Source organism: Phasianus colchicus, chromosome 9, assembly GCF_987193195.1.
Source record: "Phasianus colchicus chromosome 9, bPhaCol1.hap1.1, whole genome shotgun sequence".
Taxonomy (NCBI): Eukaryota; Metazoa; Chordata; class Aves; order Galliformes; family Phasianidae; genus Phasianus; species Phasianus colchicus.
Window position 1 is genome coordinate 26,171,532 of NC_143444.1, and position 26,266 is coordinate 26,197,797.

The 26,266-nt window shown below is 42.0% G+C and overlaps 1 protein-coding gene across 13 annotated transcripts in view; it reads left to right on the plus strand.

The window, feature by feature from the left end:
* The window catches only part of ELAVL4 (ELAV like RNA binding protein 4), a 74,158-nt gene that overhangs the window by 38,606 nt on the left and 9,286 nt on the right, over positions 1 to 26,266 (plus strand). For 12 of the 13 annotated variants that reach the window (XM_090146647.1, XM_031602184.2, XM_090146645.1 and 9 more), the window contains exon 3: positions 18,150 to 18,253. In XM_090146647.1, coding sequence (XP_090002773.1) covers positions 18,150 to 18,253 — 104 coding nt within the window. Of the gene's footprint in view, positions 1 to 17,335; positions 17,433 to 18,149; positions 18,254 to 26,266 lie in introns of those variants that run through there. The other variant, XM_090146651.1, reaches the window with a different exon arrangement.

Below are 26,266 nucleotides of genomic sequence, written 5' to 3' on the forward strand. Positions count from 1 at the left end.
CCAACCACATCCTTGTTGTCTTTGTGGGTGGGAGAAGAAAGATGCTTGTTTAAAAAAAAAAAAAAAATTATTTCATTTTTTTTACCCAATCTGAGCTCTTCTGAATTAGGTTTTTTCTTTGTATTCTACACAGGAATTCATATCACCTGATCTTCAAATGAACAGTATCTAAAATCTTCAGATCTCAATCTTTTCATACCTTACGATGATTCAGGCACACTGTAAAGCAGAATATTTATTGATACAGAATTTCTGTGCATCACTTAACATATGACAAGAGTTTGCATATCCCTGCTTGTGGTGCAATTTGATGTTCTTTGCATGCGTAATCAAGGAACTTCATTGCTCCTATCCCCAAAAAGCATATCTGCTTTAAATTGTTCCTTTTGAATTCCTTCTTGATTATACAGTTTCATGTCTTTTATTTTAATTTCAAGTATGACAGGACTGATACAGACCAGGATTAAGATTGCAGTTCAGAAATAATCATGGCATTGTAAATATAAATATTGATGATTCAAAGGCAGAATGAAGAAACAGTTGACTCAAATTGGTATCATCTGTGTTAGAACATGTTAGGAGAGAACTACTGACTTTTCAAGTAGTGGATTGTCCAGCCAGCAACTGAAAGCTACAAAATGGCAGAATCAGAAATTATACAGTATTGTGAGTACAGGCACAGTCTTCCATGTGAGCAGTGTTCACAATGTCAGCTTGCTTCTGCAGACACCAGTAAATTGAGCCTGCAGTGGTATGGATACTCTGGCAGTACTCCCAGCACACCAGTGTGAACCTGTTCTGCTCCAGAACCCCATGAGGGGTGAAGCTGGTATCTTTAATCTCTCTGTACTAGTTGGTTTTTTGAGCTCCCTGTATAAGAGATGGCTTACAAGCAAGTACCAGGATGTGCTGCTGTGAAATGAAAGGCACACGTGTAATTTAACCGGGACTAGATGGTGAATGGTGCTGAACTGTTGGTTCTGTCTGAGATGCTTTGTGCTGAGGTTTCTTATCTGGCTCTTTGTGAAATCTAGGACTTAAATTTTTTTTTTAAAGCAGTTAGAATTCTCACATCCAGGACCAGTGACTTCCTGAGAGCCTTGCATGGAAAAGGGTCTGTATCCTCAGGAGAAGCCATTAATTGGCGCTGCAAGTGGTGACAGTGACCCTAGGAGGCAAGAGGGAAGAAAGCCAGGTATTATCATGTTGCCTAACAGTAAGAATCTCCAGAAGGAAAGTTTCTGAGTCTGACAAAGTGTGCAAAAGCCAGAAAACAGTACTTAAGCATAGTAAGCCAGCCTCTTCTGGTATTGGCCCACTGCTTAGAACTAAGCTTTATTTCAGTGGGAGATTGCTCCTTGATAGAGTAGGTAAAAGGGAAATCACATTACCCATCTTGGGGTCAGGAGGGAACTTGGAAGGCTCCAGGAACAAAACCAAGACCATAATAAAAGATGCAAAGTAGAATCAAGACTACTAGTTGTATTTCTCTTTAGGAAAGAGACCTTTATGTAATACAGTTCATGACAGTAGATGACAACTGGATGGTGTAGTCTGAATTGGAAAGACATAGCTTGGAAGTTGCTGAGATATTAAAATTGTACAATTGTTAAAACTAACATTTGTTAACATGGGATGAAGTACCTATTTCATTTTAAAATGTTTAATCACTTATGTTCAGGAGCTGTAGGAACTTCATGTACAAAGACAACTGGCACTTTATATATGTTTGCTGTAGCAATTTTGTAAAAGGGCATACCAAAAATGTTTCCTGCTAGGAAGAAGAAAATAGCTATATGGCCCATATGCAGATAAGAATAGCTCGCTGTGAAACAGCCTGATCTGGGCATAAACTGCTTCTACATTAGATGTCCTGTTCGCTGACTGTGCTTGGGAAGTTCATTCTGTTTTGAGATATTACTGGTTCCAGCAGTTTCTGCCCATTCAAAATACATTAAATAGATAGGATTACAGAATGTAAGGATTAGATAGATAAGATTTATAAAAATGTTTAGGAAGTATGTAAACTCATGCCTCATGGCATAAAGCCTACCTAATAACAGGGTTTAGGAGAAAAATACCTTGTAGAGATGGTTTATTCCCTTGTTGACTTGGAAGGATATTGTGGTAATTCTCTGTGAAGCAGTGATAACTAGTCACTGATCTCTGATTATTTATTTGGTACAGATCTTGTCAGATCAGCTTGACAGCAGCTGCTTTGTTCCAGTGGTAGATGAGAATTTGCAGTCCTTCAGAATAGAACACTGTGTATTGTGGCGTTCACCATTTACCAAGTGAATACAATTCTGGGATTTAACTTGTGTTTAGAGGCAACATTTAGTAGCATACAGCCTGCCCCAAATGGGGGGATGAAAAAAAACTTGTAAACAGTAGTATTTTACTTCCCTCCATTTCACTTCTTTAAGAGTAAAGGGCTTAATACTTGCTGAAATGAAGTAAGGCGGATAGATGAATATGCAGCAGAGCCAGTACTCTACTGGGGTTCTTTTAACTGGAAAATAATGTCAAATTCACTGAATTACCTTCAGTTGTTCAGGAAGTGATTCGAGATTGGCCTCATTATATTTCAGCAGATACAGAGGAGATGTACGTGAGAGGTGAGTCCATGGTCAAAATGCAGTGTGGAAAAGAGCGGTCAGAGTAGCACAGCTGAAAGTATGTCCTCATGAAAACAAAACTCTTGTATGTTCTGGAAAAAGGGACTTTCCACAAATCAGGTGGAATACAGAGCGTGCTTTAATTTTTGGCTATAATTGTTTTTTGTAACATCTGTTGCACATGGAAGGTAAAATACTGGAAGACACAAAAAGCAGACATGTCAGAGTCCTTTAAACCTAAAATCCAGAATTATTATAACTGTATGGTTCTGAATGTTATTAAAGGCTTGATAAAATAACTAGGTCACCAAATGAAGATCAGTTTATTTTTGTAGCTTCTGATTTCTTGAAGTATGTTCTCTGCTGGAGAGGAGATAAGTAACACTGAAATTAAGTTTTAGCCTATTCTAAGGGCTGCGGATTCAAGACAATTCCCAAATATTGATCAGCTAAATGAGTATTTGCATTAAGTATGTGAACTAAATTCATCGGCACTGTATGGGAAGGAATACAGAAGTAATGATGAGCATCTTGGCAGATTTCTAAAAATGTATTTGGCTTGAGTTGATGTCTCTTCTGAACACAGGGGAAAATGTTTAAATTTGCATCTGTCACTTGCTTTATCACCTCTGCAGTTGTCTGGTGTGTGTCCTGCATGGGTGAACAAAGAGTTTTCATTTCTTGATTATTTGGGAAAAAGTAATTGAAGTAAGTGTAGAGGCAAATAAGCCAAGAAGGTTTGACCCTTGAGCTGAGAAAAACCTTTCTAATTAACTGAAGTCTAGTATTAAATGTGGAGGTTGGTGGCCCTGCCTGTGGTGGGGGGATATAAGATTCATGATCCTTGAGGTCCCTTCCAATCCAGGCCGTTCTGTGATTCTGTGGCTAAGCAGTCTGAGTACTGGGACAGTTCTGAAGTGTCAGATGCTTTCAGTGTGTTTAGTTTACTCTACAGTTCTTTGTTTTGATGGGAAAGTGTTATTCACTCAAGTCTAATGACTTGCAAGTACTGTTTCCTGTAGAGCACTAGCACGCTTACTTCTGGAACTGTGACCTCTTGGTAGGTTATTGATGAGGCACTTCCATGTATCTGCTTCCCTTCTTGTCTAAGGCTTCCTTTGTCCTTCACATGTATGAAGATGTTCCATCTACTGTGAAACAGTCAGGTGAAATGGGTTGGTTGATGAAGTCCTCTGTTAAGTGACGGTCTGTCCTTGGTTCCAGTGTTTTGCTTTCCCTTTTTTTTTAAACCATAGTGCCTTTTAATGTACAAGGTCTATGCTTTAGCACTCGTCCAGCTTTCCAGTATTTAACTTCTTTGTTTCTTTCCTTTTAGCACGAGGAAGACAAGGAAGGATAAAAGGGAGAAAAGGAATAAACTCCAGTGAAGCACTGGGAGATGGGCAGCAGCGTCTGATGCTGTGCCATCTTCTAGCTGAGCTGGGGCCTGTTAAGGCAGCAGTAGGCAGTGCACGAAGAGATGCTTCACCTTCCAGGGCTCCAAGGTTGATTTTTCCAAGCACTCATCTATTGTCTGCTGCTCAAGATCTTCTGCATTTCAGCCATGCCACGCTGCAGCAGTTAACCCCTGCTCATCTGTCCAGTTCTCTCCTTAGACAGTTTGTCCAAGGACAGAAGTGACCTGTGCAAAACCACTCTAAATAGTTCTGAAACTGCCCTAGCTCCTGCATTCTTTTCACAAGACTCTGCTTTTTACTAACACTGTGGTAGGAGTTCCTTCTTAGCTATAAGATTGTATCTTACAAATTGTGATCTGGATGATTTGACCTGCCTGCAGTAGCTTTCTCAGACTTTGTGAGCTAGGAAGTTCTTGCCCCTTCTGTTGCGGGCCTGATCCATCATCACTTCTCTTCTAGAGTGCAGATGCTTCTCCCTACAGCTGGAAGAGTACTGCAAGAATTTCTTCAGTTTCAGCTTCTGGAGGTAGTCACCTTGAGACCTTCAGATCCAGATTGCAATCTGCTGCCCATGGGAATATACATCTTGAGCACTCCCTCTTTTTCCTCTCTATTGCTGCAATCCCAGTTGTGCAACAGACTGCCTCTTCAGACCCCATCCATTCTAAATCCCATCCCTCAGATCTCTGCTTTTGGGGTCATTCTGATATGTCTAACTTGTGTGAGGACCCATTTATGTGATCAAGTCAATCTGTTTCCCATCTGTGTCTCAAGTGAGTGACCTTCTGCAGATGGTAGCATTTCTTCAGGGATAGCTATTAAATGCAGGCTTTGCTGGACTTCAAATCCTTCTGGTTTGCTTTCAGAAAATTTCAGGGGTTCAAACTCCAGTGTTTCAAAACTTAAGGTATCAGAATTAAGAGGGTCATTTTGTAATCAAACAGTTCTTATATGCAAGAGTAGATGGGAGGAGGATTTACTGGTTTCCTACACTTAAATATCATTAATGCTGCTTATCTATTCTGTACTGGCTCTTAATAGTTTAATAGAATAGTTTTACTTGGTAGCTGAAACTGCATGTCCAGTAAGCTTTGTATGCAGCTCAACAGTAGTTACATGATTATAGTAAGTAATCTGTTAGCTATTGGAAGTTGTTCTGATGCTCAGCCTCTGGCAGCAAATGGGCATTTTTGAGCTTGGACTCGTGATTCATATCCTTTCCTCAAGCAGTCATTGGCAAGAGAATTATAACCTTTGACTTCCTATACGGTGGATTGTATAGCACGAGTTTTGTTTAGGCCCTCTGTATCTCAGTCTGTATCTCTGTTTAGACTCGAGCTTTGTTTCAGGTTTTACTCAGATACTTCATTTCCCATTTGTGATGCTTATCTTAGGGCCCCCCTCTCTTCCATGTGAGATTTTGACTCTAAAAATGTAGAGGAAGAAGAGAGAAACTTCATGTCAGTGAATTCTAGACAGGGCTCTGAGCAGCCTGACCTAGCTGTGGGTGTCCCTGTTCATTCCAGGGGAGTTGGACTAGATGACCTATAAAGGTCCCTTCCAACTTGAGCAATTCCATGATTTTAAGCCCAGGTCTATTTCTCTGACTCTGCTCACCAGCTCTGTTTTGGCTGACTCACTGCTTTGGTTTGTTGAATGCGTTCTCCTTGAGCAGGATCTGTCACTGACTTTGCAGGTGTTGCTGCTTGTTTCCGTGGGGAATTTCAGTGCAAGTTACTGACTTGCAGGTGCTGCTGAAGACAGGATATTGGACTAGGCAGAGCGCTGCTCTGACCCAGTACTGCTGTTCTTATGGCTTTCATAGCATCTGTTTAATCAGTGGAATATATCTGCTTGAGGAAAAAAACTGAACTCATTATTTTTATTCACAGGAGCCCAGAATATTTTTCAATTAGATAGTTTTTAAAAGGATGTTGAAACAGCAGTTGGATGAAAAACTGCACTGTATTCACCTGCAAGCAAATAAATGGCAGCATCCTCAGTATGATTAATTGTTGCTGCACTGGAGGGGATGCTGATTGTGTGGTAGGAGGTACAATGTCCTTGCTGCCCTATACAGATAGTCTGTTCTCACACATGTTTTTAAAGCACCTGAATTTACCATCCACGGGCAGCTTCTTGCTTACAGCATCCTAGGACCCAGAAATGAGGCCGTCTTCCATAAGAGATGCTGTTGGTTAGATGGAGGGGGTGTTTTCAGTTTCCCTGGTAGGTAGGGCATGGTAAGATAGGACGTGTAACAAGGAGAAAGTATTTTCCAGCAATTCCTTTTTTAGACTCCTCTGTTCTCCTACATACTGTATCTGTGTCATTTTTATTTACCCATGCATCTCTCCCCCCATTTTTTTCTCTTCTTTCCTGTTCTGGAAACTTCATTCTTAAGCAAAACAACTCCAGACTTTAAGAACAGCAGCTTGGGAGTCAGACTGGCTGGTAGGTCCTTTGCCCTGGTACTTTGTACTGTGTTGGAATAGCTGCTTTGTTACCTTGATTTTTCTTTTGTAAAGTTATGGTACCTTCTTGCTCCAAGTGGAAACAAGAGGAAGGAAAAAATGTGTAAATTGACTGCTCCTTCTGTCCTGTCCCTTCCACTGCTTACCCACCTACATGCTTAATATTGTGAGAAGTCAGTCACCTTACTGAACTCATCTATCAAAATCTGTACCATGTTCTGTGGTGATCACCCAGCCAGAACTGCTTGTGATTGTGACTTCTGCACGTGGTGTATCTAGAGCCGTATATGTAGCATTGAAGAACATACTCGTAGACTATGTTACCCTTAAAAAGGCTTGTTTTTCAATCTGGAGAAGAATCAAGTGAAGAGTATGTTAGTTCTGATAGCCTTGAAAATAGCATGTGGAAACCTGTGCTTTAGACCGGGGAGAGGAAGGAAGCAATTACTGAGAACTGGTTTCCTTTTCAGTGAAATTATCAACAAGTTTGAGTGATAGAACTGGTTAGTAATGCACACAACAGTTCTGATACTTTCTGATTTAAACAGCTTTCATTAGTTCTGTAAGTATCTGAGAAATATTAACAGACGTTGGAAATACTTTTAAAAAAAATCCTCTTGTTATGTGGTTCTTGAAAGTTCTACATTGAAGCTGAAGCAAGTTTAAGTAGGCTCAATACAGTCAAATACTTATAGGTAGCAGAATTTCATAGGTAGTACAGCTCGGAATATGATTACGTGATTTACTTTTCTCAGCATCTTCCCAGATGCTATGTAAAGTAATCTGCGTAAATCTAATACTAGAGATTAACCTTTGGAGTTGGCAGGTTGCAGCTTTTATTTGTTTTCACTGATCAGATCAAAAATGCTGCAGACACAGGTTTTGTTGCTAATATTAAATCTTGTGTTCTGGCCTGTAATAAATGACTGTCAACTGTTCTCTGTGCATTGGAAAGACTAGCTAGTGGAGCTCCAAGAGTTTAATTAGTAGGCTGCTTGAGACAGAATAGGCATTCTGAGTCACTGTTCAGAATTGCTGTGAGATTTCTTAGTCTTGTGGTGGCTTTTGGATTTTTTTTCTGACAGCCTGTTTAGGTACAAAACCCAAAATATTGCTAAATTAAATCGTTTAATGACCAAAGTACCAACGCTTCTCGAATCTGTGGCCAACCACGTTTCATATAGCTGCTGTTTTATGTCCTACATAATTTGCAAAGCATACTCCCTTTTCTCCGGTTTTATGTGCCTCTGCCATTTCCTTTCAAGTGTTACTGCTGCTGTTTCCACACAAAGTGCTTCCAGGCTTGAAGATTCACTGGATTTTCATACTTCAGCTGTGCCTTTCCTTTCCTGATTCCTCCGGTTATGTAGTTCCTCTGTGGGAGAGCATTTTCTTAATCTTGTAACAAACATCTATAAACTCAGCTCTGCTGTATTTCATTAAGGCAGAGTTTTTTCTCTGTGCTAGTGATGTTCTGATCTATTGGGGAAGCTGAAGCCCAGTGAGTAGCTGGGCTCTACTGTGGCTCTGCTTTTCTTCTCCTCTTCATCCCTCTGCTCTCGCCTTCTACATCAGCACATTTTGCAAACAATCTCTGGATGTCTGCTATCTTACAAAAAGCTGAAAGTTTGGTGTACTTGCACCAAATCTGTGTGAAGTGTGATGGGATCACAGCATTCAGAAGTCACTGTGACTTTGCTTGAAGCCTGACCTACATCAGATTAGTCTGCCTTCCGTTTCTGTTCCCTCATTAAGTGCTATGTTTGAGTTGCTTTCTGCTCCATCTAAAATTTGAAGATAGCAGTTTCTGGGATAGGATGCAGGAGAGGAAGGTGCACTTGCTGTCATTGATGTACCTTGCTGATGACCAGCCGGGTCTCACTGTTGGGATACCTTTCCTTTTGGGTTTTGGACCATATGATTTACCCTTCTTAATTTCACTCTTTGTGTAACACTGAGTAACACGCTTTGAATATATTTCTTCAGTCAGTCTTTAAGTGTTTGAAGTATCTTAAGCTTTTGGTTCTCCTTTTAGTCTCCATTAAGCCAAGGGGGTAGCATGTTCTAGCCATTTTACATTGTATGTTCCTAATCTGTATCTTAAGTCATTTCAAGCCCTAAGTCATGCTTGACTTAAAACCATGCTGATCATTGACATTTGTCCTCAGTTTGTTGCTCTCCTTCCTGCATCTTCAGTGCATACATTTGTTGTTACAGTTGAAAGTAGCTGCTTGGTTTTTTTATACACTGCTCTTCCAGCAATGTTGTATTCCCTCTGCATGATGTGACAGCAGCCTATTTTGGCTGTGGAAGGCTTCCTACCACACATGACACATTTCTGTCTAATTCAGTGACTCCTTTAATTGCTATTGCAAATTTCTTTCCACATGGCTGCTTCTCACTTTCTGCATTGGTTTGTTTTTCATTTCTCTGTGGTTTGTTTTTGCTGCTTCTTATTGAATATTGTTATAATTTAGCCTGTTACGTTTCTGTATTCTGTTTTCTTGTGTTCAATTTGTCCCTTCTTCAGCGTTGAATGTACTGCTTAAGATAGATAAGTCATGGCTGCTGCTTTTCCATTCATGCCTGTTTCCCAAACAGTGGATTTTTGTAGTACAGTCCTAGTTCTGTTCAGGGACAAAGTGGGGAGGAGTGCAGCCTTGCTCTTCTCAGAACAGCTGCTAATTCAGGGGCTGTGTGGTTCCTTTAGGGAAGGGGGAAAAGATTGAAAAAAAAAAAGTAGGAGGTGTCAATGAGGGGAGGGGAAAAATCCTAATATTTGTTCAGAAATTGAACTCTGGTTGTCCTGTGTATGACAGGACATGTCTTCCTGAAGACAGACTTGATCACAGCATCCAGTAGTGTGTATGTACCCATGCTGAAAATGAGTTCTTGCATTTAAATAAAGCTGATAAGAGCAGAAAAGAAAAATTACATATCACAAGAGAAAGTAGGCAAGATATTCTGCAGCATGTGGAATGTGTGTGTTGTTTACAAGATTCTCCAGCCCAGCACAACACACAAAAGCACTGTGGTCCAATAATAAGGTTACTGTCTTGCAAGGGGTGGGGGGAAGGGGGAATAGAGCTTTAGTTTCCTGCTCTGATAATGTTATGCTATCCAAGTTTACCCTGGAAATTGCAGTGCCTTTCAGTTTTTCTTCCTCCAAAATAAGAATCAAAGTACTTTCTCGAAGGTGTGTTTGCATGGAAAGGTGTGTTGCAGAGATAAAGCACTTCCGTGCTATGGTAATGGGAACCACAGAAGGCTCCAGCCAAGTCAGCAGCATCTGTCTCAAACTGACGCTTAAGCTTTGCATGCAGATTAGTCCATGTCCTCAAGTACAGTAATTACACAGCTGACTTTGTTAGGGCTCTGTATAGCATGCAGGTAAGAGCAAAGTAGTCTTTTGCATGAGATGCAGAACATCTGAAATGCTAGAAGCCTTTAAAAAGACTCTAAAGCACTATATGCAAGAGTAAGCATGTTTTATATTATTGTTGTGGTCGTGTTTAAAAGGGAGTGATTGCATGGTTTTGAACATCTTCCTGAAATTTCTGTGAGAGCCTTGTTTTTGGGAGGATCTAGTGGTGCCTGGATGGTAGCTGGCTCTGCCTAGCACCCTTGATTTTGTGTTGTTCTGTGGATGGGTGTGTAGGACTACATTCAGAATGAGAAGCATGTCAGTGTCTAATTTTGAGGGAAAGCAGCTGCTGTCAGTTGGTATTTCACTTCTGTAAGAATTGTTACTGCTTCAGCATCTCCGAAAACCAAGACATTAAATAACGTTGTCTTGTATTAAGGGATTTGTCAAAATTGCAAGGAAGAACAAAACTGATTCTCTTTTAATCTCCTCTGGTATTGCCTGGTGAAATCAAGTTTTCACTTCAGGCAAGGTTTTGGCTGAATGACCTTGTTTTCTGCTGTGGGCTTTTGGTTTTTGAGTCTCTCGTTTTTGAGGTGACTGTATTCTGGGCCCAGTGGTTTTCCTCATGGCAACAGTGAGATCAGGGATCACAGATACCTCACTAGCAGTAATGGTTTGATTGTTTTAGCTACATTTATAGCATCGGCTTCACATTTTGGGCAATGTTTTTTTTCCTTTCCCCTTTTATTCTTAGAGGCTTGTTGTCATGGTATCTGGCACTTCCCATTCAGATATTAAAATTGAGTGAGTGGTGTCTGTATGTCTGAGTCGTTTTCCCTTTTATCCTCTCCCTGAGGGAGTGCTTTACGTGGGATGCAGCACGCTGTTGGCAAGGGCTTCCTTCTGGGGATTCTCAGTTATCCAGAGCTGTGCCTGCAGAGCAGGCCTGGGGTGGAGAAGCCCCTTCCACTTGGGCTGGGTGGGATTGAGTCCTCAGTGCTGAGATCACGTTGGGAGTCTGTTGTGTAAGTAATTGCCCCCAGAAGAGCATTGTCTTCTGTGCAAACAAGCTCTCATCCAGGTCTCTCTGACATTCCTACCACTGCCTCAGTCTTGGCATTTCCTCCCACATACAGGCAGAGCTCAGGCTTTGCTGTTTGGGGATCAGGGCTTTGGTGTTTTAAGGGAAGAATTTGCTGAGGGATCTTCTTCCTGAGCGGGGTCAGCATGTACACTTCCATAGGTGTCTTAGCTAGATCTAGCCTTCTGCCTGTGGAGCAGAGGGATTTTTTGCTGAGACTTGGGTTTAATTGTGCTTATCTATTCACTCCAAAAGCTCCAGACAGTTTTTTTGGGGGCATCTGCTAAAAGGGTTTCCCTGTATGAGGCTAAATCCTGCCTTTCTTCTCTGGTGGGACCTTAGCAGATGCATCTTCCACTGCTATTTGCATCTTGCCAGTAACGGTTTTAACTAAGAACTAGCAGTGCTCCTCAGTTGTAGGTGTACTGTGGCATCAAACCTGTCTGAGGTTCTAGGATGGGCTGTATCTAAACACAGCTAACTTGTTATTCTTGAGGAGCATCTTTTAAGAAGAGCTGATAAGGTTACCCATTATACATTAATTTGACAGAGTTCCTGAACAAAGCTTCCTGCAAAAGTGAGGTAATAAAAAAGCTATTCCTCATTTGTCTCTCATTTTTTAAGGCTACATATTTTTTCCCATAAGTTTGGCAAAAGTGCAAGTCCCATTGTGATGGAAGAGGATTTCTCAATCCTAATGGACAACATTTCTTGTATATATCCTAGTCTGTACAAATATGTAGCATGTTTGAGTAGTACAGTACTAGTGTAGGCTAGATTGATGCTTTGAGAGCTGTGCTAGGCACAGAGCATGCTAGCTACCTTTGTAGTTGTGTTATAGCAAGTTGTGATGGCCTTGGTTTAATTGTTTAGGCTGAGGAGGGATGGGTGTTGGAGCTGCTTCCCTCCCATTTGGCTTCTGTGACTGCAGAGTGCATTGCTGGGGTGAGAGCAGGTTTTGCTTCTTGATGAAGTAGTATGGAATGAATAAAACTAATGGTACTATTACAGAAAAGCTTCAGTCCTATGCTTGGATATCATTTTCCTTTAGTCAGAATTTTCTCTACATATTTCATCTTCTTTTTCTAGGTAAACAGCATTTTGTTGATAAATGTTACGGAAACTTCATACAAAATAAAAATACAGACAATTCACTTGACCTTCTTTGTACATTCTGAATGCATCATCTCAGTGGCATTTACGTAACCTTCTCCAAAAGCCTCTACTTCATACAGCTTTTCATACAAGTTGCAGGCGTTCTTTGTCCTTCCAGGAACGCATTTGAAACACTCCTGAGATGGATTGGAGGCTTACAAGGTTGTGCTCTGAAAGAAGGCTACCAGGAGCAGAACCTTGAGCATCAAATCTCTTCTGAGGCTGTCATTTAGAAGATGGAGAAAACAGCAATTCTTTTATCAAGCAAGCAAAAGTGATGAGCATGTTCTCTTGCTACTGTTGATAGTATTTTGGGGAATGTATCTAATGAATGGGGGTAGTTGGTCAGGTCCAGAAGTGCACGTGTGTGCATCTAAGTCACATGTGGGCAGTGGTTGCTGAGTTCGGCTGTTTCAATAGACACATTCAGCCTGGCAGTGCTTTCTTCCCTAAATGTTGGCTGAGGTTTAAGTGGTTGAAAATTGGAGCCAGGAGCCTTGGAGAATTTGCGGTAAGCATTGTTCTGTTCTTTGGTCCTAAACCCAGAGTGACTGAGGGCTGTTACAGTCTGACGGCTTCTGCCTGGCTAATGCGAGATGAGCTGTCAGACTTGGCCTAGTTCTGGAGGAAGATATCATGTCACAGAGAGGCATCGGCACTTGGTGCTGTGCGTGTTATGGCTGTCAGGCGGGCAGCTTTAATTAGCTATTACATTTGGGCAAGAGGCAAAAAAACACAGCTGAAGGAAGTTAGCATTGTTGCCCTCCTGTTCTCTGCTGTTTTCATGAGTAATTCTTTGTAGTGGGGACCATAGATTTTTAATATTTCTCTGTAATCCAGAGAACAGACATTACTGGGAGGTTGGAAATCTGTACTTCAAATACTGATGTTGTTAAGTTTCACCTTGATCTCAGGCACAGATTAGCTTCTTAACTGAAAGAGCACTTCAATCGTGGCTCTTCTCATGGTTCTTCTCTACCATCTTCAAGGCACTGGTATTCATCATGAAACATGCAGCACTGTGCCCAGGTCTGGTGAACAGCAGTTAACCATGCAACTAAATTGGATTACAGCAACTATTTTTTTTCCCTATTCAAGTGTGGGGTTTTTATACCGCAAAGAATCATTGTAACCCTATTGGCAGCATTGCAGGTTGACGCTGTGGTTGATTATCTCCATATTTCTGAGTCTTTTGCTTCCCTTGCAAATTTGTGCTTGGGAAATACGCTCAGGGTTGTGGTTTGCAGGGCTGTGATCTTGAGTGTGTGCTGTCTGAAGGTATGTGGCTACTTGGAATGCTTTGGGAGCTTCAATTGCTTTGTACCTGAGTTTTGTCCTCTTGGTTTACTTCCTCTCATCCTGGTCTTCTGCTGTTTGCAACATTCTGAAGCCAGGCATTTGTTTTTTTCCACTTGTCAACGAAAATGTTTCAACCGTTCAAGGCCAAGATCTGTTTACAGAGGGAGATGGACAGGAAAGCATCTTTCTGTTGACTTCTTATTCACAACTCCTAGTTTGAAATGTCAGCTGATATTTCTTAATTCATCTAATGTGTACCATGTTAATTTTTAGTCAACTAATAAGCAGTAACAAATCAAGTGCTTTATAGAAGACTGAGTCTATCAATGCTACTAAATTGACATTCTTAAAATTTATAAGTCCAACTTGTAATCCCATCAAGAAGGATGTCAGTTCAGTTTGACAGAATCTATTTTCTGTAGAGCTAATTTGATTGACACTGATTATATTACCCTTCACTAATTCTTTATTATTAGAGTCCAGTATCAAATGTTCTGTAACTTTGCCTTGCTCAGCACTAGGCTGATGGACCTGTAATTACTTGGGTCATTCAGTCCAACCTCTTTCTATTTCAGAAATAGAATTCTTTCCTTCAAGCTCCTGGAATTTGCTTAGTGCTTTAAGAATTACTGAAAATAACAAGTCATTTGCCTCTTAGTTTTGAGGGCTGTTTTGTACAAGTAGCACAGTCATCTCATTTAAACGTGAACAATGCTAGGAGCAGCTGCTTTCTGTCCACCTGAGTTGCTGGTTGTACTTCATACTGCTTCTTTAGCTGTATATAACACATCTGCTCTCTGCCCCACTGCTATTAAGATCCGCTAGTGAGTCAGTGCTAGTTTGAAGGTCTCTTTGCCCTGCAGCTTCTTAGTTTTATTTTTTAAAAAAAGAGGGTTATTCTGAACTTTCCTTGCCAGGAGTTTCTTTGGGCTCTTTATTTACCTCAATTTCCGCTGGTATTTCTGTTGTAACTTACGTTGCCATCTGTTTCCCCTTTATCTCTTCAAGTACAAATGTGGCATTGGCTCAAGCAGACTGTGTGGTAGAGGCAGGCAAGTTCAGGCCTTGAAAGCCTTGGTATGGTTTCCTTAATAGTTGCAGGTTTTGAGGGTGTGTGGTTGAATGTTCTGAACAGGTTATGTTTATTTTCCCACCTTGCTCATCTGATTTCATTGTGATCTCAGTGGCTTCCAACTCTGAAGTGAAGCCTTCTGAAATAGTGAATATTTACACTGCAGGCTTGGACTTGGCTTCGTGTTTGGGTTTTCTGACTGTTTATTTTAAGGCACTGAAATTTGGATCACTTCTAGCACTAACTGGACCTATTTGTTACCTCGTCACAGGAGGTCTGCTACTTACTTTATACAAGTTTCACAAGTAATGAAAGAGTAGTGGTAATAGTACTACAGTAAAGTGGTGTTTTAGGTTCGTTTGGAAATATCTCTTGAGTACCCTACTGAATCTCAGCATGCAGTGACCTATTAGATTCCAAATCACAGAAAATATTTACTATTTACGGTGCTGTTCCTGGGAAGTGTAGCATGGGAATGAACTTCAGTGTCTGTGTGGCATCCCACTGAGAGGTCCAGCTGCCTGCTTTGTGGTGCCAGATTGCGTCCTAAGAAATGTTGCCCTTTTTGAGTACATGCAATAGGAATATGTAATGGAGATGGATAAAAACCTAAGTTCTTACTTGCATATTCCTGAATATGGAGAAGAAATAAAACTCTTTCCCAGTAACAGTTTTTAGTTATTCATTTTTGGAGTCTGTTTTGTCTGACATAAGGTGTGTTGCTCCTGAGAGTAATTTGAAAATAATATTTTTAGCTGGGTATATCTTTCTTTGCTGCTTAGCTGTAAATGTTTAGCACAGTAAAACTTTATGATGTCTGCCAGCAGTCGTAAAGCTCTGCACAAAATGATTTTGGTTCTAGGTTTATTTTCTTTCCAATTTCTTTCTTTCTGAGAGAGATGTGTCTGTCTTCATTAAACAGTGGCATTCAGGAGAGATGTGCTGTATACCAAATACCTGAAAGCACAAAGTAGTCCAAGCAAAAGATCTTTCTGAAGAGGCATGCTCTTAATGGAAAGACATTTTTCCCTTCAGCTTCACTGTTGCAAAGTGAAGCATATGGCCTCATGCAGCAGTTGGGGACTTGCTAATTGAAGCAACGGCACCAAGAATTCGGACTGCAAAGGCTGTGAGGTTTGGGCTTTTTATCTTACGTTGTTGGGTTTTCTTTAATTACCAGGAACTCAGTGTTCAGAGTGCTGAGTACACACGTCCTAACTTCTTTAGAACAGCCATTGAAGTAGTTAAGATACTTAATATGAAGACACAATGGATAGCTTATGGATAACAAACTTTCAACTGTCAGTAGTTACATATTCTATGATGTTCAGAAGTATGAAGATTACATATCTGTGAACCTACTAGTCTAGGCAAAATTTTATGACAGTGATTGTTTTGTTTAAACCATGTTCTACAGACATGCACACAAACAGCTTTCTTCATGTTAGTATCCTTTGCCTTGGACAAAATGCCTGTATATGTTTCCAGTGGTAGTGAGAACTGGAGATGCTGATACCGGAACTTGAACAGTGTTACCAGAGAAGTCCAAGGAGAGGATTGAATGGCCTGAAATTTGTGTTACTGTTTTCCTGTATTAACAGTCCTTGCACGTAGCATGGTACAGCAGTGGTGGGACACTGAAGCCTGTGTCTGGACTGACACAAGTCCCAGCACCTTGTCCAGCCTTGTTAGCTGTGTGTGTCTGAGGATCAGTGTGTGAGAGATGGAAGAGCAGGCAGATGGACTTGGGGTACCCAGGCCCTGATCCTTTTTATCTTCTATCAAAACAAGGGTAGCTTCCTAGAGAAGGGCTCCCTTCTCCCTAGGAGTGTACCAAGCAAAATGCGTTAAGGTAGATTCAGATGCACAGGAGCTAGGGCTGTATTGAGCATCTTGGGCAGGCAGTAGGAGGAAGGCATAGCAGGAGGAGCATCTGCTCCGTATTTCTGCTCAGGCAGCCTTCAGTTCATTTTTAGTTAATGCTATGTAAATCAGGTAAGAATTATTTTTTTGCTGGGATTAATTCAGTTCTCTAAGAAGACTGGGTATGTTTTTAGACTTTTGTCTGAAGTTTAAATTGATTGGATGAAATTGCTCCCTGAATATATTGTAGTTTAAGACAGCCATTTCTTACCCATACGCCTGCATGTGGGCACTTAAGGAACGAGCTGCAGTGTTTCCATGGATTTTTAAGGTATTCCGTAGTGTGGTTAGCAGCTCTTAGTGCTTTGATCAGATTTTGTAAGACAGAAGCACTCCCTATTTGTGGTACAGCAAGCACTGTATTTTTGGTGGTGTCTGAGAAAAACACAGATGCTTTTTTTGTAGTCCAGGAGACAAAGAAACAAAGCCTTGTGCTGAGGAGGCAGAGTCCGTGCCTGCGGGGTACATCGAGGCGCTCCGTGTGCGGCTGCTTTTTCAGCCACTGCTTTCTTCCAGTGAGAGGGAGCTGGGGTTGTTGCTGTGCGGATGGAAACCTCCTGGCAAGCCAAGTCCAAGGGCACTGCTTTAGGGGGGTGTTCCCACTCCCCTTTTTTGCTAGGTTTGCTGACATGGGCAGCAACATGGCCAAGGTGCAGGAGGCACTGCTTCCTGCTTGGGCTCGTGTGGCTTTTGGGGTGAGCTTATCTGTGCCTGTGGGGTCTTAAGTACGTGTGCCTTAAGGAAAAACACAGCAATTACTGCGTTTTCCAAATGTGCAAAATAACTTCAGGAGGAGGTGTGAGAGGAAGGAGGGGGAAGCTGTGTTCTTCTACTGCATTCAGATCGATGCTGCAGTGTGATTCCTGGGGACTGGGAAGAGGTGTCTTTGGTAGGGCTTCCATGGCCCCCTGCGGACGCACTGCTCTGTTCCTGTGCTGTGTGAATGAGGTTCTCGTGCTGCTGCTGCCTCGCTGGTGCCGGAGTTCCTAACTGGGTCTCCTCTTCCTGCTGCACACACGAGCAAGGTTTGGCTAGTCAAACAGCAAAAACAGAAGCTGTTGGAATGATTTTGGCTGCTGAAACGGGCTCCTGCCATCCCATGCACAGCAGCAGTTGTACTGTTTTGCTTTTGCTGTCATCTTATATGTGCCGAGGGAGGCTTTAATGCAATCTTTTATCCGAGAACTGTCCTTTCTCCTCCCATTTCCTGGCTGCTCGCTGAGCAATGAACTGAGATGTAAAGGCGGCTGTCTGCTTCCCAGTCAGCTGCCTAAAGGTTGATGTGAAAACATTGTTTCCTAATTCTTGCATTTTCAAACACCTATAGATTTGTTTATAAACTGTAGCATTTGTGTGTTTATAATTTTGAAGTGGTGGCCTCCTTACTGTTCTGGCAAGTCAACCAGTTAGGTTTATTGGGAACTCTTATGTAATTTTGCTGATGTCAAGCCTTGTACCTTTACAGTGACCTCTTGGAGAAGGGTGGGGCTTGCTTCCTTCTGTTTTGCAAGTAGGATCTTCAGAGCAAAAGCTTTAACAGTAGGAGCTGATAAAAAAAAAAAAAAGTTCTGGGTGGTAATGAAGTAGTGAAGAATGGCATACAGACCATAGGGGATAGTGGTGGTGAAAGGAACAGTGAAGAAAATGTTGACCATGATAGTGAAAACTGTGTGCTTCCAAAAAAAAAAAAAAAAAAAAAAACGAAACACTCAATCCTTTTTTCTTGTTTTTTGTTTCAACAGGGCAGAGTTTAGGATATGGATTTGTTAACTACATTGATCCAAAGGATGCAGAGAAAGCCATTAACACTTTAAATGGACTCAGACTCCAGACCAAAACCATAAAGGTAAGACAATATAAAAAGCCTTTTGCACAATTCAGGAAGAAGATAAAGTAGTTGAAACAGTTTCTGGCAATTTCACCACTACTTCAATCTGTCACTGCGAGGGCCACTCAGCTAACAAGCTCCTTCTTGGAACAGGGAAAAGATGTGCAGGAGATGAAATCTCTTCTCTAAAATTGTAGCTATTGTTAAGGAGCCTCCTGTTACTCCCTCTCCCTTAAAATGTTGCAGTGAGATTTAAATGTAGAATAGAACAGCCGCAGTGATGCTGTTACCATAAACAGATGTAAAATACAGGACCACGTATTTGTAATTAACTTGCACATTTTCCTTTGTCTTAATGGGAAGTACCTTCACATGGAATTAGTCTTCAGTGACGCTTGTGTCATTAGCAGGTATTGAAGATGCATCTCTCAAGTTCGGATACTTCATTCTCAAAAAAATCTCCATTTCCCCATCCTTAGTCTGATTTACTCTTTTAAAAGCTGGAGGGATTAGAGATCCCACTGAAGTCTCTCATTTCATTGTTGTAATAGACCATTAGTTATTCAATGACCTCTTTTAGTGGTCTCACAAGAAAAGCAAATTTCTACAGTCGTGTTGTTTGCTGCCTGGCTGATGAAGCTGTTTCAGAAAGGCTTACAGAAGATTTCTCCATCCTGAGATCTGATAAATAGTGCAGCTTAGGACATACGAATAAAAAACTGAAGGGGACAAAGCAGCAAATGTGATTCAAACTGAAGTAGATATTTGAGAATGCTGAACTTAGATTTGTAACATTTTCTTAACATTCTTCTGTGTTTCAGTTGTGCTTAAAGGTGAAAACGTTATAGAATATTAAAATAGAATAATTTTGTTTTGAAAGCATCCATGGAGCATGAACCAGTTCATCTTAGAGAAAGTAGCATATGGTCAGTACTCTTTTTCTCCTTAAAGGGTGAGGTTCCTTTTTTAAGGCAAAAGTGTCTTTATTAGTTCCTTAGCATCACTGAGGATCATTTTTAGCAAGCTTTCCCTGCTCTGGCCGGTCAAGAGCAGAGGTTCTGAGAGCTTTAAGCATAGCAGTTGCATGGACCTTACTCCTTCCAGGCCTTCCTTAGACCAGACAGGTCCACCCCATAGGTATGGATGCAGGCTGTATGTCTGGGTGCTCTCCACCTGATTTTGAAAAGTTAAATCGAGAAAAAAATTTACAGGAAAATACATGGCAGAGCAGCAGAATCTCCGGTCTTATCTACCACTGCAGGTGGAAATGTGTGCTTGGACTCAGCACTTTCTTCTGCTTACAGTTAAAAGCTGAGTAGTGAGTTGCTCTCCAGATTACTCTTACATTGTCAGGAAAGGTAAAATATTTGGAGAACTCTTACTGTGTCTTAAAAACTTCATTAAGAACTTAGCGCTGCTTTAATGCTGCACTTGATTTAGATCTTTAAAAACTGATCTATATTTTGAACACTATTCAGCTTTATCAAAGGTGCTGCATTTCTTGTCCTAAGTACTGATTTTGTGTTGTACATTTCTTATTTTTGTGAGCCAGAGCAATGCTGTTGTATTTGGTACTCCAGTTACAGAACCATGTAAGCTTAAAAATAACCTCCAAGAACTCCTGAAACGATTTTACATTTCTCATGAATGCACTTAATTAAATTGCAGAATTAAAAAGGGAAGGCTTAATGGCTTATCTTTAGTAATGAAATTTTTGTGCTACGCAGAAACCTATTATGCCAGAATTTCTTACCAAATATTTTTTCCTTTATTTTTTTTATTCCCTTCAAATTTTATCAATACTGATTAGTTTATTAGATTGGAGTTTGTTTCATGCTTATTAATAGCTGCAAGACTTCTTTGGAGCATGCGACATTTTGTTGGACCCCTGAAAGCCATTAAATCTAATAAGCAGAGATCATCCTAACCTACATGTACAGGAGCTGTGTAATTTTGTCAGGGGTTGGAAGGAACTGTATAGACTTCTTTAACATGCTTTTAAATATTAACACTGTCACCAACAACCAAACCAAAGGAATCTCTTGAAGTAGCCAACCTTTGTACAGAGGGACACCAAACCAGCTGCCTCTAACCCTGTTCTTAATTGTAGGATTGTGTGGCTACCTTACCTTACCCATGGCTTTTTGTATTTCTGAGTTGTATCATTGCTCATTTAAAAAAAACTTCCTAGATGAAGTCTGCCTCCCTAGCACTGCTGTAGAGAAGGAGGATTTCTTGTGTTGGTGCTAACTGCGCAGTGAACCATGTTTTCCCCATTCTGGCAGTGCCCGTGCCACCAGCCATGTCCCCACTGCCTGGAGCAGCAGAGCTGTGCTCAGCACTGTTATGTTCTGCTCACCTGCTCCCTGTGCAGCACTGCCCTGCAGTGCAGTGGGGTTCACTGCCAGGTTCTGGAGCATGCTATCTCCTGGAACTCCTCTGCCTCATTACTAGAGCTGTTACTTTAGTCTAGCTAAGATGCCTTTACAGTTACTAAAGACTCACCTCCAATGCATTAAAAAAAAATTTCTCAGATGATATATGGAGAGGGACTTGGTGGCATATCGCTCTGTAGGCTAAAAATAAGTTAAAACACTAAAATAACATTGAATGGGAAAAGTAGTGAGCATGAATTTATGCCGTTCTCCTTGTGAGCAGGACTCAGCTTTTGTTCCGTAGTGCAGTGCTCATGGATGGGTTGAGCCTTCGGCCTCTGCCTGTCTGTGGGTGCTGGATAGCTGCAGCCTGCACTAGCACTTCTTCAGCTGCATTTTGTCTGAGAGCTGCCTGGATAGCAAGTTCACATAAATAAGCTGTGCAAGGCCTTTTAGAGACATGGATCGCTTCCGCACCCCAAGGTCACCTTGGCCCTGCTGGCTGTTCCCTCCCATCTCCTTGCTTCAGCAATCCTGTGTCTGTGTGCCTGGGCTGGGTGATAGCTGGCTCCAGGGGGGTCACATTTGCTCTTGTTTTTTGACCCCCATAAGCCTTAATTCCTGTTGACGAGAAGAAAAAAATAATTTCGATAGCTTCCAGTTCTGCGTGTGTCCCCAGATCCTGTCCTTTCCACTTCTGTGACATCTCGTGGCAGCCGAATGTTCTCTCTTCCTCCTGATGCGTTGCAAAGCAGCCATGCTGGCTCCGGAGGATCTGGCTTCCAGCAGGATCAGCAGAACAGCCCAGCACAGCCTGCTCTCAGATGTGCAGACTAAAATAACCGAATGAAACGCATTTTCTTATTTCATTGTTATAATAAATAATCCCTTTTCACTGAAGCAGCTAAAATATTTATGTGCATTTTATTTAAGTCAGTGATGCCCTTTCAAGTCAAAGTCGAGAGGTGACTATTTGCAGAAATCTGTTTGGGGAAAGCAAGCATTGAGGGAAGTGTTATGCGTTCGGTGGTAATAGGTTATACATGCTATGTTCCTCCTCAGCTGATTGCAGGGCATGTGTTACTTATGCTGTTTCATAGCACCCTCATTTTGTGAGGGGAGGAAAAGGGCTTCACTTCATTTTTACAGCTAAAGGTTGGCATAGTTCTACAAAATAATCTAGAATGAGGGAAGATGCAGCGTGTGTTGAAATAAATGTATATTCCAGAAATTGAATCTATTTTTAGAAATTAAATTTGCCCATCCATAAAGGCGTATGAAAGGTCACTGCTGCTGTTGAAGATTGCCTCGCAATTCAGTTGCATCAAATATGAGAAAACAGTGTTTGTGCATGGGGCAGAGGCTGCTTAAATCCTACGCTGCCCTGAAAAAATCGGGCAGCATCTGAAAGGACACGAAGGAGGTGTTCTGCTATTTACTGGTGATTCAGGTGACCTGGTTCACGTTGGGGATGCTGGAACAAGGGCAGAACAGAATTCTGAAAGCAGGTTTGAAATAAAAAGATAGCAGCTGACCACCTGAAGTGCAGTCTTATTTCCCCTTCTCCTTCCTTTTCTCTGTTGCCTGAGAAATAGGTTTGTTTTGTTCTTCTCCCGCAGGAGCAGGTAATGTGCTGTGCCAACTGCTGGAGTGGAAAGAACCCTGTGTGAGGGGAGAAGGGAGCTGGGTTCTGTGAGCCTTGAATTCCTTTTGGTTCTATCTCAAAGCTTTAGTGGACGTAATACCAAAGAAATAGCATATTCCTTTCTGGTCAGAGGCTGCTTCTGTGTGTCTCAGGTTATTCTCATTTTCAGTTCAGTGAAAAAATAAGGGAGAGAACTGCTACTATTTTTCTGTCATTCATATGTTTACTTCTGCTTTAATCTGTTCTGATCAATAGGACGGGGAGGTGGTAGTTGAAAATACAGCAAGTAGGTCTGAGGGAGAAAATACTCCTGTATGTTCTGGAAGTGAAGTAACAGTGTTACTACTTGGTTACTTGGTTCATCTGGTGTTTCTCTAAAGGCCAGGTATTTCTACAGCATTCAGGCTCTGTCTGCAACTCTCTGCAAAGCTGCAGCCCGTCCTGTTGCTGTAGGATAACCGAAGATCAGCTGCCTCTGGTTCCTTTTGTTCCTTTTGTGGAAGGAACAGCTGTTGGTGGTGGGTCTGAGCGGGGCTGTGGAGCTGAGCACAGGGACAGTAGGGCTGGCTGTGTGTTGTGAAGGTCTGCATGTGCTTCTCCACGGAGCTGCAGCGTGTGGTGCACACCTTCCTTCTCTGAAAACTCAGGGTACGGGATGTGCAGCTGTGGGTTTGGGATACGGCTGCTCTGTGCCTCTTTTGGTCATCAAGGTAATCGCCTATCCCGAGCTTCTGCATGTCAGAATCCTCACGAGAGGCATATGCTGCAACTGCAGCACTTGGATAAAGCCTCGGATGGAAGGATTGTTCAGATCTGGAAAGCTGTGACGAAGTTTGAGGTTTTTGCTCTTTAAGGGCTTCTGTCTGCATTCTTGCTTGGACTTCAATGCTGGTTAACAAATCCCTTTGCCTGCAGCGATGATGTGACTCAAAGGACCTTTCAGGGGTGAATTTGAAGGTTCAGATTTGGCTCTGCTGCTTTCAGCGGGCACCAGAGAGTCTTTACCTGTAGTTTTGTGCATCTGCTCTTAATTGAAATGTCTTTTTTAACTGCTTCAGTTTTGCCAATGAGCTCCTTTTCATTCTGCAGAGCTGGAGCAATTATTTCTTAGCCCAGCTCTTGATACAGCCAGAGTGCCTGTAGGTTGTCATCTGTGGATGCTTCTCTTAAAGTGTTGGAATAGACTGTTGCATCTTATCAGCAATCGTGAGTCCCAGCAAAACAGCATTGAATTGCTATGTGGCAAAGTGCATTGTCAATCTCCAAAAGCCCCTGTCACTCCACTGCCATCCTCAGCCCAGGCCTAGGAACAGGAGAGGAAGTAGTGCCTCTGACGTGAAGATATTCCAGATCTTAGTTCTTGGGTGAGTCCTTACAAAGTTAATTCTCACTGAGTTTTGGCACAGGATTGAGGCATGGATGAGTGGCTGTGAGGAAACAGTGTCTTCTGGCTGTAGTGAGTTGTCTGGAATTATGTCATGGTCAGGAAGGGAGACTGTGCTTGTGTGCTCTGACTGCATCTGTTAAATTGCTTCCAGTGCGCATCAGTGCCATAGGAGGTGGTGGGCACAGGACAGGTTTGTCCCCATTTTACGGAGTTGGACCTTGCATGAAAACTGAGTGACTCACCCCACAATCACGCCAGTGATCCTACATCTGAGAGCTCATCATGCAGGCAAAACAAAGCCTTTCAGAAATGTTTTTAAGGTCACAGCGAAGCTCAGTACTTCTGAAGATGTGATACAGGACTTTCTGAAGGCTGCCCAGGGTGTCACTTAACAGTGATGTCCTCTCTGGAGCAGACGGCAGCCAGGAGGTCACTCTGGTTTGTTTCATGAAAACTTTGAGAAGTCCAGGATTAGCATTTGAGCTGAAGGAGTCTTTGAAGAGAAGCAGCAGTGAAACAGTTAGGAGCTTCATTCTTGAAATGGTGGCTGATAACATCCAGAGCCATGCCTTGGAAGACAAATGGGATGCGTTCATGCCTCTAGGTGCCTTTGTGGGCTCTCTGACTTGGAAAGACCAGACTGCGTTGATTTACATGATGCTAAGTCTGGAGGTTAGAAATTTTTTTAAAAGGTTTTCTGCATTGGGAAATAGTAGGGAATCAATAGGGTAAGTAATTGCTTTGACTTGGAGATTCTTCTTTGCTCATGAGCAAAGAGAATGGTTCATTACAGTGAAAGGTATGAAATACTGGACCCCATATCTCCCTAGTAGTGTTTGGAGTGAGCAGTGCAGCCTAGACTCTTTAGAAGGCAGCTCATCCTGGAGAGAAGCCCTTATAGGTTGATGCTCACAGACGAGAGGTTTTCTAGCTAGGATATTGTTTCTAAAGTATATAGAGTAACTAACATTGGAGGTCAGTAAGCTGTAAAATGAATCAGATGGTATTTTATCTTCCTTGCAGAGGAGCAAAGAATAATCTTATGTAGTGAAATGCAGTATCATGCCCATACAAATGGACAGTCACTTGAATGCTGAGAAATGCCCAGTTCAGGCAGCAGTTTGGTGTGCTTCGACTCAAGCTGATTTCTTTTGGTGGCTGAGATTTCCATGTTCTTTTTTCAACGGGCCGTTTTGTTATAGAGCATTAACACTGCTCTGAGCAATGTAAAAATAAAGAATTAATGCAGCCTTCTTCCTGAGTCCTTTATAGTTCAGTGATAAAATGAGGGCTGATTTCGGCACCCATTTTAACTTGCTTAGTATACGTTGCTTTTCCTCAGATGGAGGGAGGGTTGGGATGGATGTTTTCTTCCTTAGGTAGTTAATACATGGGAAGACATCCAGTCCTCAGCACTAACTGAATAATAGCTTGAAAGCAGGATGGTGTGGTGTAACCAATCGATTTGTCATTGGCTGACCTCAGAGGGAAGATGAAAAAGATTCAAAAGGAGATAAATAATTGACACTACTGCCTCATGTCCATTCAACTTGCAACCTTTTCTCCTTGATATTGAAGAGAGCTGAGTTGCTTTTGGCAGCTTCTTTCTTTGGCCCAGGCTCCCCTGCAACCCGAGTGTTTGATTTCAGGAGGAAATAAGAATTAGATCTGAGGGATGATGCGTCTTACATGTACTGAGAGAAGATGAATTTCTGAGCATGCAGGCTCTTAGCTCTGCGTTTCTGCATAGCCCACAAGAAAAGAGCTGAGCCTTTTTTTTCCTACGTAGAGGTGTGTGCATGTACTTATATATAAAATGTCAGGCACTCGGTGCTCTGGGAAGCGGTGTTTTTGCATATCCCAGTACTTTTCATCTTCCCTGTAATGTGGCATTTGGTTAATGAATGTGCCAGAGTGAGAAAACCCAAAGGAAACCTCTGGCTGTTTTCCTAGAAACTTTATTAATTTTGCAGAGCTCAGTTTTGAGGAATAGGAAAGGTCCCTACCCCTGCTCCAGAGAGGCTCTTAAGTGTTTTTTTAAATTGTTATTCCTGAAGCAGGTTAAGCTGGAGGTGTCTGAACCTTGGCAGTAGCCTCTTAAGGTAAGGCGCTCGCGGGGTGCAGAGAGGCTCTGCTTGGCCTGATGTTGTGGTGTGAGCCTGGCTTTGGGCAGCAGGCACCTCTCTGACCTCAGGAGATGGGTTCAGCCTCACGCTCTGCACCCGGTGTGGGGCTGATCCCCCTGCTATCTGGCCATGCTCTGAAACTCAAAAGCCAACCCTGTTCCTGTTCCTCGTGCCTGGCAGCAGGTCTCAGTTCTGGGAGCTGGTCTTCCAGGGTCTGTGCCAGATCACACCATGGCCATGCAGCAGTACTTGCCTGAGGGGTGAGCATGAAGCCACCAAACCACACGCAGCAAAACTGATTTCAAGCACCATGTCTGGTGTTTTCCAGCTTGTTGGGCCTGTGTGCTTCCCCTGAGCTTGTCTCAGTTGATGCAAATGTTTTATTTAATCTTTTTTTCCATCTCTTTCCCTAAATTTTTTTACCTCCTCTTTTTAGCCTTCTCTCAAAATGTTAGTTTGAAAAGGTTACGTATAAATGTACAAGTTACAAAGAAGTTG